This window comes from Microchirus variegatus, assembly GCF_963457635.1.
Source record: "Microchirus variegatus genome assembly, chromosome: 15".
NCBI lineage: Eukaryota > Metazoa > Chordata > Actinopteri > Pleuronectiformes > Soleidae > Microchirus > Microchirus variegatus.
The window spans coordinates 22,206,369-22,218,495 of NC_139816.1; the positions used below are offsets into that span (position 1 = coordinate 22,206,369).

At 40.4% G+C, this 12,127-nt stretch overlaps 1 protein-coding gene across 3 annotated transcripts in view; it reads right to left on the reverse strand.

Annotated features, from left to right (window-relative positions):
- sptbn2 (spectrin, beta, non-erythrocytic 2) overlaps positions 1 to 12,127 on the reverse strand; it is a gene marked incomplete at both ends in the record, with an annotated part of 83,723 nt that overhangs the window by 32,706 nt on the left and 38,890 nt on the right. For all 3 annotated transcript variants that reach the window (XM_083901343.1, XM_083901342.1, XM_083901341.1), the window contains 4 exons: positions 141 to 221; positions 1,790 to 1,881; positions 2,373 to 2,546; positions 2,730 to 2,881. In XM_083901343.1, the coding sequence (XP_083757469.1) occupies positions 141 to 221; positions 1,790 to 1,881; positions 2,373 to 2,546; positions 2,730 to 2,881 (499 nt within the window). The remainder of the gene's footprint in view (positions 1 to 140; positions 222 to 1,789; positions 1,882 to 2,372; positions 2,547 to 2,729; positions 2,882 to 12,127) is intronic.

The following is a 12,127-nucleotide window of genomic DNA, read 5'->3' on the forward strand; positions in this document are numbered from 1 at the left end:
ATAGAAGACAGTGTTCTGTTTTGCATTGTAATATTCTATTTTTGAAAAGGGAGCTCTCTTAAAACTATGCCCAAAGGGTCTGGTTTCATTCCACATAACAATGTAGCAAGTGATATCAAGTGCAAGTAGAAGTCAATGACCTGTGTTTGTGCACAATGGCATTGAACGCCAGACCATCTCGCCAACTGGTAGTGAAGTTGTGGATGTTGACATTGGGGTATCTGCACAAGATCAGAAATCAGAAAAATAATTGTTAAACCAACACCGCAACACAGCACAGTCAATTCTTTTCTCCATTAATCAATTACATGTTCATTTTCATTTATTTACAGACAAATCAGCTTCAAAAGCCAAGCATCATAATTGTTATAGTTTACTAGCAATTACTCATCATTGCAGCCCTAGTAGTTTGGCCCATAAAATGTCATAAAATGTTTACCAGTGTTTTCTAAACCTGAAAATGATGATGCTTTCATATATATTTTTTTGTGTTATCTATAAAGCAAAATTATTAAATTTTAATGATTTCTTTGTTATCATTAAAATGACAAAGAAATCATTTTCATAAAATCATTTTATGGTCAAAAACCTCCTAGTTGCTGTAAACGAGCCGATAGAAATCTGTCTTTTCTGACGCTGTAGTGTTGTGTCGGTCATGAGTGATTCGTTCCTTTCTTCGTTCAGTTGAGCTCAGCAGCGAGCGTGGTGGCCGGGAGTGGAACTGCCGCGTTCTGTGAATCACTCGTGAAGTCGTTCGCCGACGCCGTCACTCACTCGTGAATCTTCGGCAAACGACGGCAGCCAACGTGCGCCAAGCGGGGAGGGAGTGACTAGTAAGAAGAACTGTGTCTGCCGTGCTGCTCTGATTCGTTCGTGCTGTCAGATTCGCTAACAAACTGACACACAGAGAGCAGGTGAACTGTGGCTGTGAAAGTGAATCTCGTGAACGAACTGACACATAGAGAGCTCGTGAATCATTTTAATGAACTGATTCAAGTGATTCAGTACACTCAAACGAACTGCCGATCCAATCACTATGACACTGCGCTGTGATATTTCAGACACAAATCTAACACCCAGAAGACAGTGGGTTGTGATTGGCCAGCCAGCGTAGAGCCTTCCCAACTGTCTTGTGATTGGCCAATACCCTGAAGTGACATATTCAGCACTCCCGCTCTCAGAAGCGCAGCTCCCCCCTCTGGAGCGGTGGATGCACTGCTACTCATTATCAAAACATTGTTTTAACAATGTTTAAAAATAGCTTCTTCAAGACTCCCCGCCGCAGTCCCTTTTATGACTATGACCTGGAGCCTGACCCAGAGTCAGAAGACACTGTTGCTCGTGAAACACCTCCACAACGGACGTTATTCTTCGTCTACGGTTCAATGTACGCAACCGCATGTACCCAGACTAGTGCCCAGAGCAGGACGATCTGCTGTTCAGGAGAACCGCTGTTTACGTAACCGGACCGGGTTTTTGCAGAGATCTCGCTGAGCCCGAGATTACAATAAAACACAGCGTTCTCAGCAATGGCTGAACCGTTTGTTTCGAAACTTCAGGGCTTCGTAAACAAGGTAATGACGCAGACACACTAAAAAACAGCGTTAATTGGAACTTCCGGTCTAGGTCCGCTTTAATTGTTAAAAGCATTAAAACTGATTCATTACTTATGAAATAGATTTGATTAATTTAGTAATTGATTCATAATTAATAATCTTTGCAGTCCTAATTAGTAAGGTTAATTGTACTTTCATTCATCTTATATGATCAAATTCTGATCCTTACTCACCCTGCTGTTTTCATTTGGCACCAAAGCAGCAGGGCATCTTTAGCTGATTTTTTCTCTTTATTGTCCTCCGTCTCCACACTGATGTCCTGGATCTGTAAGCAGACCAATAATGCAGTAAGAACGGTATTCTCATTCATGTATATGTTCTGTGTATTAGTTTACTCAGGTTTCCCACGCATTTTTACCAATTAATTTAGAAAAAATGTCCATACATTTTCCACAATATTTTACCCAACTTCCATCCCCAATTTAAGTATTTAAACAGAGGCTCTTACTTCGATGAGCTTGCCTTATCACAGGTTTTGTTGCAAAAAATATCATATGGAATTTTTAATGACATCCACAGTGGACTCTGACTCATTTGAAAGCCACACATTATCAAAAACACACTGCTCTGGATTTACTGCAGATTATCATTCTGCTTCAGCTTGATAAGTAAAATTGCCAGTGAACATAATGAGGACTACATGCATCACAATCTGACTGATTTTGCCTGAGGATGGACGAGATGACATGCAGAAGCCAAATGTCCCAGAGCTAAGCTGGTCTGGGAGTGGAGTGAGGAGAGGGTTCTTCATGTTACCTGGAAGCGAAGGATGATGGTCCAGATGAGACCCAGGGTGAGACGGTGATTACCATCCACTATGTCATGTGAGCCCATGTTTTCTAGATGGACTTTTTGTTCTTTGAGAAACTGCAGGGCTTTATCAACATTCTCCAGGCAGTGGATACGCATGCGTCCCTTAGTGGGCTTTGGCTGTAAGGTGCATAAAGAAGACAGAAGACAAAGAAAGAAGAGAGACAAAGTCAGAAATTGGTTTCAACATGTACAAAGAGGAAATGTAGCAGGAACTTAAAAAGGGGAAAAAGAGTAAAGAGGCCATGCGGAGGCCATGTTAGGGTCTGGGAAAGCAAAATTTGACTTCTGAGTGATTCTGACCAGCTGTTCTCCGGAGAGCACTTCCAGGAGGCGGATTAACATGCGGCCATCGCGTAGGTCAGTATACAAGTCCCCAATGCGACAGGTCACACGGCCTAAGTGAGAGTTCACCCATTTGGTAAAGGTCTTCTTCTGTACTGCTTCACGCTCATCTGCAAAGGGCAAAAAAGAGAATTGGTTAGGTGACAGTGTGTAGTAATCTCTAACGACCTAGATTTATTTAAACAAAATTAGGCACGTGCATAAGTTTAGGGAAAAAAAAAGAAACATTTTGTGCATCCTCCTTTTGCAGAATTAACAGCCTCTAAACCAGGGGTCTCAAACGCAAATGACCTGGCGGTGCATGTATTGTGGTCAAGAGGGGGCAGGCCTAGAGAACAAAAAATGGGGAAAAACAACTGTTCACAATATTGCATCATGATATCACAGGTATGCTTAATTATACTATTTATGATGCAAAATGAATGTATTAATATCAAAAACTGACATTTATTTTAAATTACATAAATAAAAGTGTGGACAACTGTAATCAAAATTGGTACCAGGAGCCGTTTCAGCCACTGCCATTCCGCGGCTCGGGCCCTAATAAGTGTAGTTATATATCATGTAATTGAATGTTGTATATGATACATTTAATAGTGGGATAATTATGACCAACTGTCTTATTATTACTGTCATAAAAAAACATTGCTAGGAAACATATATTATATTCTATCACCTTGCTGGTAGCTGTGCCTCAGCTACACACTGTGTTTAAAAGACAGTGAGGTTGTGGGCCATGCTTTCATTATAACATGATATTAAGTGGGGGCCGCCAGTTTGAGACCCCTGCTCTAAAAGCTTCCTATAGCTTCCAATTAGAGTCTGGATTCTGGCGGAAGGTATTTTTTTTTTTCTGTGTTTGTCTCTTATATGATTTATTTAACTAAAATTTCTTATCCAAATAACCAATGATTTATAAAGGAAAATCATGAATCTTTACAGGGGTGCCCAAACTTGTGCATACCACTGTAAATTATATCTGGATATTTTCAGGCTGTATACTGATATACGAGACACTGTATATCAGGATGTAAAGCTGCAAACGGGTTGTTTCTCTGGGCTCATGAAAGGTTTTCTTAAGAGTTGTTTGTGTATCTCAAAAAGAGGGTGGAAAATATGTACCATTTATGATCTGTATTACATGATCTTAAAATATAGTTATGAACTTTTTTTCTGATAATAAATAATAAAGATAATAATAATAATAAGATAATAAATATGCTGATAATCAAATCATCAATCAATCAAAGTGATCACTGATACCTTATCATGATATGACGATATCCAAAATCTGAGACCATCTCATGTCACTATATAGATATATCAATATATTGCTCAGGCTCAATTAACAATGAATTACTTTTTGCACAAAGCAGTTTTATAGCTTTGATCATATCTGAGAACAGACAGTTAACACAGTAAATCATAGAGACTTGAGCTCTTGAGCAGCTCATAAGCTGCACTATTAAGTCAGCAGCTTAGCAAGAGGTTTTCACTCTTCACACCGATTTTTACTGATGGTTGCACTCATGTTAACATTGCTGTGAGATTACGCCAATTATGGGAGTTTAGGAGAGAAATATGACGATGCAAAACTGAACATGAAGACAATGACATGAAGCTTTTATGTAGTTGCTTTATTAGAACAGGACTTTAAAAAGAATGACAATAAATTAAGATGTAACAGCAGCTCAGACATATGGAGCAGGGGAGTAAGAAGCTAATCCTGATCCTGATCCACCAACTAACAAGGTGACCTCATTTCTAGGACACAAGGCCTCCCTGCCTCTTAAAAAAGACTTCCCTAGCATTGTACTTAACAGCACCTAACAAGCCTGAGCAGAACAAACCAGAAGCAGACAGACGACACAGACCTGAAGAGCAGCTCTGTGCTAATGAGCCAAAGAAAAGAAACCCACTTATAGCGGCATGTAATGGAATGCAAAAGTGATGAGGATGAATAGATATTTTAAAATAGATAAATAAATAAATAAAAAACCTTAACACATTATAATGGGATATGTAATTTAAAAAACAACCACAATTAGCAACATGATGACTCATACAGTGAACTTCAAACAGATTGGTGCACCAACATGACGGATCAGATTTTTTTTGTTCTTAGAGTTTCACACGATTTGTATTGGCATTTTATCCAGACACAAATGGTGTTTTGGGGGCACTGAAACTGTTTTTTGGAAGATGGTTCCAAGAGGGGGAAAATCTCAAAACACCACATTTGTGTTCTTATGTAGACAACCAATACTTTGGGAAACAATTATGTCATAAGCCAACCTCCCTTTTGTGCCTCTTCTTGTTGTTTAGGATTGTTTGGTCTGTTTGCTTTATAATAACTTTTATTTTATTTTCTTAGTCACCCTGGCTTTATTCCGTTTTTGTTCCTGTGATTGAATACATTGTAAAGTATACTTATTCAAATAAAGCTTGTACACATGCTGTATGCACATATTCTTCTCAGGCCTGGCGTATGTCCTATAGCATTTAGAGTAAATTGTATTTTATGTTTTGACAGTATGAAAAGTAAGAACATTATGCTACCTAATAACCTAACCTAATAATTTCTTGCTTGGGCCACAATCTACATCCCCAGAAAATTTCATCAAAATGTATCCTTTACTTTTTAGGTTTTGCTGGTCACAATTGGAGATACACCAACACTGAAGTAATGGGCCACTTGATGGAACAAGCAATGTGAAGTGAACAAGCTCACATCATATCCTTGAAAAAGATATTATTGTTACTATTCATTACATTTCTAGAGCACTTTTCTAGACACCCAAAGCGTTTTACATTATCATCACCCATTATTAATTAACACATTCTCACTTGTGGTGGTCAGCTACGTGTAGCCACAGCTTCTCTGGAGCAGACTGACAGAAGCGTGGCTGCCAATGTGCGGCAAACGGCCCCCCGACCACCACGATCATTCAATCATACATACATTCATCGCATTTTTTTCAAACTGTGGGAGGAAGCCAGAGAACCTGGTTTCATTTCATTAAATGAAGCTTGTCCCCCTGGATACAGCTACCTGCAGAGGGCGCGCTGCACTGGTCGAGGTGGTGGCCTGGCAGTAATTTACCGTAACGATCTCAAGCTGTCTCCTCTGTCTACCTGAGGTGTCCTCTTTTGAATATCTGGCCTTCAAATCAAAAACCCCCTCCAAGATAAATTCAGTACTGATCTACCAGCCGCCCAAACCTCACCCATCCTTCATCGCAGAGATCCATTTCCTCCTCACCGCCCTCTGCTCTCCTCCAATAACATCATACTTGGTGATATGAACATTCATATTGATAATCCATCCTACCTGTTGGCAGCTGACTTTCTTAATATACTGGACTGTCTCAACCTCACACAGCATGTTGATGCACCTTCTCACACCACATGAGGGCACATTTTAGACCTGGTTATCTCTGATTCTCCTTCCATCAATAATCTGTTGGTATATGACCTAGGCGTTTCTGATCACAGCATAATCTCCACGGATTCTCCTGCCCGTCCCCCCTCCCCAAGCCTAAGGGTGATATTCATTTTCATTTTTATTAAAAAACATCAACCCTGCCATCTTGTACGCTGACCTCCAATTGCTGGCCTCAGTCAACCATCCATCATTCAACAAATCCGTCGAACACTATAATTATTCTCTTCACTGCCTCCTGGATACACATTCCCCCCTTAAAACAAGAATTGTGTCTTTCTCCCACACCGCCCCCTGGTTCACAGATGAACTGCGCAAGATGAAGGCTGCTGGACGTGCCATTGAGAGGCGTGTTGAATCATCTGGCCAAGTGGTACACAAGCTGGCCTACAAATAGCACCAGAAGGCCTATGCAGCGGCCCTAAAAGAAGTCTGGTCCATCTATTACTCCAACATCATAAATAACAGTCCAGGAAATTCCAAACAGCTTTTTTCCACCACCTCCTCAATCCCAAAAACCATACAGAACCCACAGAAGAACACTGCAACAGGTTTCTTGTATTTTTCAAAGAGAAGATAAGTTCCATCCCGTCTCAGCTTTCTGGCTCCCCAGCTCCATCTCTGCCAGCTGCCTGCCCACAACCTGCCCTTTTCAGCACTTTTCTACTCTCTACTATCGTAGTAGAGGCTCTCATCAAAAAGATAAAGCCTTCTACCTCCCCCTGGACCCCCTCCCTACAGCACTCTTCAAATCTAACCTGTCTGTCATAAGCCCTCTCATCACACAAATAAAATGTCCCACCCACACTCAAAACTGCAGTTATCAAACCCCTCCTGAAGAAACCCAATCTTGATGCAGAATGCCTCTCCAACTACTGGCCCATCTCCCATCTTCCATTTCTGTGCAAGGTGCTTGAAAAAGCTGTTTCTGCACAGGAACATCTACAACTTCATTCACTGTTTGAAACTTTCCAACCCCCAGTCTGTAGACACTTTTAAAAAAGGGCTTAAAACTTTTTTGTTCAGTCAGGCGTTCTTAAATTGTTCTAAGATTTCCCTAATTTCACTCCGTTCTTAAACTCTTTTTAGCTGTTTTTACCTATGTATTTTATCACTTTTACTTCTTTTTGTTGCTGATTTTTAATGTGTTCTTGCCTTTAGTGTTTTTGTTTCCTTTTGGTTTCTGTAGCACTTTGAGATTATTTTATGAAAAGTAATCTACAAATAAAATGTATTATTATTATTAGGTGAGGTGATTGAGGACAGCATGTTGTGGAATTAACCACTTGACCACCTTTCAAAAAAACTGTCAAATTCCAGGACACATCAAGGGATGGGGTGCTCCTGAGCAAGGCATCTAACCCCTGTTGTTTCCCAGGTACAGGAGCAGTGGGTTGCACAGTTTTTGTGTGTTCACTACTGGTGGGTAATAAGGATGGTTCAAATGCAGAGGTCAAATTCATTATCACTGATTGGTGTGTGTGCATTAAAACTAATATTAATTCTAAAATCCTAATGAACTACATCTCGCTTTTCTTGTTTCAGTTGCTTCTTTCCAGTCAAGTACTCCTACATTAAAAGTGGATGCAAATTCACATAAACATGAATCAACATCTTGAAAGAAAAATGTTTGTTCTCATTAGGGCTGGGCGATATATCGATATATAAGATATATCTTATATATATAAGATATATCGATATATTTTTAAATGAGATATGGAATTAGACCATATCGCCTATATCAATATAGTTCAAATTTGCGCTGTGATCCTTTCTCCAGACAAGCCACTGACCGGAGCTCTCTGCACTGCTCCTCGTGCCCCGCCCCTCTTTCATGCACAGAGAGGGGAGGGGCAGGAACAGACACTCCGCTTCACATGGAGAAAGCAACAACATCTGAGGAGCGTGCGGAGGAGAGCGTCTTGGTTAGTAAAAGAAAAAGCAGTGGCTCAATCATTTGTAGATTTTGACATTTTACTCGGATACAAATCATCAGACGAGCAACAAAACCCAGCTATATGTAGGGAGTGCCATAGGCACGTTGCAGCCAGTGATGGAAGCAATACAAATCTTTTTCACCACTTAAAAATGTGGCACAAATTGCAATATGCAGAGTGTGTGAAACTGCGCGCTGCAGAAGCCACAGGCGCAAGCCGTCCACAAACCGACAAAACTCCAGACAAGTGGTGTGCAATAACAAAAGCGGTGTCCTTTCACATTGCCAAAGACAGGTTAATGAAAAGCTAATGAAAACGATGGATCCGAAATATGAGCTTCCCAGTAGCAACTATTTTGCACGAGAAGCACTGCCGCAAATGTACAGTGACGTCAGACAGAGCCTTGCAAACCGGCTCGCTAACGGCGACCATTTAGCGTTGACCAGCGATATGTGGTCAAGCAGGAGTTTATCAAAGTAAAAAAAAAAAGAGGGGGAAATGTTTATTGAGTTGCTAGTCTGTTTCTTGTGCAACTGGTTGAGACTGTTCAGATAAGTTAACAAAAAGGAAAAGGTAATCTGAAGCTGATGTTTAAAAATGTTTTTCTTAAAAATTAGCACTTTATTTTGTTGTCTTTATATATAACTGCTGCCCTTACTAGGGTTTGTCATTAGAGATGCACCGATCCACCTTTTTTCACTTCCGATCCGATCCCGATACCTGACTTTAGATAGCTGCCGATACTCTGATACTATTCCGATATGGATGCTCTGTTTGCTTTAATATTAATATCATTGTTTTTATCATCATTTTGATTATTGGGCTTTAATAAACTCCTTTATACAGGCAAGTATGATATGTATGACTTTTACAACATTTACAGCGACTTTACAGACCCCTGGTGTCGCGCGTGCGTGCACACACACAAACACACAGTGAGCGCAGAGCAGCGCACACGCACACACACACATAAACGGAGTCACAGACGAGCTGTGAATCTTAAATCTCCAAACACAACTCGATGCCGGCGTTTTAAATAAATAAATAAATAAATAAATGAATAGTGTCTCCGTGTTTATTTGTGTATATTTTTTTCCGCCGGCCAAATTCACGTGACAACAGCCAAAAACCGGCATATATACCGGCTAACGTGAACCCTGGCTTGGAAGAGTGTGATTTTCATTGTTTTTATGCCGCTTTCAGTTCTCCTCAGCGAGCAGGCGTTTAAAACGGTGACGGCTGGGATTACATCGGCTCGGCTGCAGGTTGCGGAGCTGAACTTCCTGGTTAACTCCTGGTCAATCATGCTCGCCTGCTAGCTGGCTGTAAACTATGGAATGGATTTCCAATTTTTTTTTTACAAAAAAACGCCGTCGGCCGCCAGTGGGCCCGAGAGATACCACCTGGCTTAGTCGGTTTTCTGGGGGAAACCCTGCTAACATCATGCATGTAAAGAGTTTCATTTCACATTTACATTTACATTTCAAAATGCATGTGCAACTTGTTTAAATAAATCTGTTGGTCCAGTCATATATATTGTCATTGTCATTTTCTCAAAATCTCATCTCGTCTCGTTCTCGTGAACCCAATATTGTGTCTCGTCTCATGAGCTGAGTGAATCGTCACGCCCCTAGTTGTTATACAGTGTTTATGTTTACATTTTATTATTATTTGAGTAGTTTTCAATAAAACTACTCATATTTGGCTTTGACATTTCACAGCTCTCACTTTGCGGAAAAAATATTGAGATATATATGGCTTATCGATATTCAACCAAAATATATCTAGATATGACTTTTGGTCCATATCGCCCAGCCCTAGTTCTTATTAATTCCAATCTTCAGAATCAGCACAGGTACTATATAAAATTGAAATTTCCATAATGAACAGTTCATTTAAGATATAGAGGCAAACACATTATCTAACTGTACAAATACATTATTGCTCATTCAAAGCAGGCAATAGGGCTGACTACAGCACTGACTGGAAAATTTCAATGTCTGCAGTTGAGGCAGGAGGAAATTTCTATGCTATTTCAACCTCCTACTTGCTGTAAACGAGCCGATAGAAATCCTCTTTTCTGACGCTGTTCCCCAGCCGCAATATTTCAGACGTACTGTAAATCTCACACCCAGAAGACAGAGTGTGTTATGATTGGCCAGCCAGCGTATTGGCCTTCCCAACTGTCTTGTGATTGGCCAATACCCGGAAGTGACATATTCAGCACTCCCGCTCTCAGAAGCGCAGCTCCCCACTCTGGAACGGTGGATGCACTGCTACTCACTATCAAAACATTGTTTTAACAGTGTTTAAAAATAACTTCGTCACAACTCCCCGCCACAGTCACTTTTATGACTTTGACCCAGAGTCAGACCCAGAGTCAGTAGACACTGTCGCACGTGAAACACCTCCACAGCGGACGTTATTCTACTTCTGCGGTTTAATGTACGCAACCGGATGTACCCGGACTAGTGCCCGGAGCAGGAAGATTTGCTGTTCAGGAGAACTGCTTAAATGTGACCATTGCATGGCTTGTTTTAAGATTCACTGGCCAATTACCTAATTAATATTTAATTTAAGTGAAAAAAAATATATATTATTTATTTTAAATTCAAGTGTTTTTTTGTAACACTTTATGGTTGGTGTTTAAATATTGTTATTATTATTGTAATAAATGTCTTACAATAACACATAATAGTTCAAATTTCCTGTCAACTTTAAAACATTTTTTTTACAAAAACACCGTGGGCAGCAAGTGGGCATCATCCCATCTTTCCAGAGGGATGATGGATGCACTGAGAGCTGGTGTGCTGATTATGTCACTTCCGGGTATTGGCCAATCACAAGACAGTTGGGAAGGCTCTTCGCTGGCTGGCCAATCACAACAAAGTCTTCAGGAATAACTTTTACAGAGATTATCGTATCCAACTTAAAACACATGGTGGATGACAAGTGTTGAATATGATAACACATTGTTTAACGGTGTTGCCATGTTCACGGTGCAAAGTCAGATTTTTGCAACAAAAAAAACAATCTGTTATAACTTTTCGAGTCCTGGTCCAATCTGAACCAAACTTCCTTGGATTGATGATACTCCAGCACTGAAGACATCTAATATAAAAATATTAAATTTGGGAAAAAGTGCCCCCTGGTGAAAAACAGAATTACATGTGGTATTTGAACGAACTTGTCATAAAGCTTTTGTGCAAGCACCTTTAAACTAGGTGAGGTAACTGCGGACCAGTTGAGGATCCAAAGTTATTGAAGGTTTTTTCAAATGTCGCATGGCGTACGACATAGGGGGCACCAAAGTTAGGAAAAATTCTGATTTGTCAAAACAGACAATGAAACTCTTATAACTTCGTGATGGAAGGTCCAATGACCTTCCTTGCATTGATGCCCTGGAGACGTTGATATGAAAACATTCCATTTCTAAAACAGCACCCCTGGCAGGGGCGGCTGGTGTATAGGGACGATTTGGGTGACGCCCTCCCAACTAGGAGGAGAAAGACATTTTTTTTCCTCAGCAATTCCAAAGACCTTTAGTACTAATATTCCTTTCAGCCGTCTCTGCCAGCAAAGGTAGTTATTATCAGTGTTCTAGACATATTATCTGTCATTGTCCAATCATAATCGTCAGATTCAAGTCACGTTTTATGGTTCTGCCTCTTCTGGGGCGATTTGACTGACGTGGAGAATCGCCCAAAAATTCTCCCATTGACTCTCATGTTAAAAATGTTTTTTTTCGAAAAACATACCCTCCAAAGCATTTTTAACGGATTTATGTGCATGCACTAACGTGCTTGCGTCATATGTAAATTGAGCAAAGAGAGGAGGGGATAACTTCTCTGCACTTCACTTCACGTCTCTCGATAAGTTGTTCGCCTCTGGCGGCGCGCTGAGCGGAGGGAAGCTCTCCGTTTTGAAAATACACGGAGGATTGTGCTCGATTAAGTACATGTAGTTTTACCAGTGCC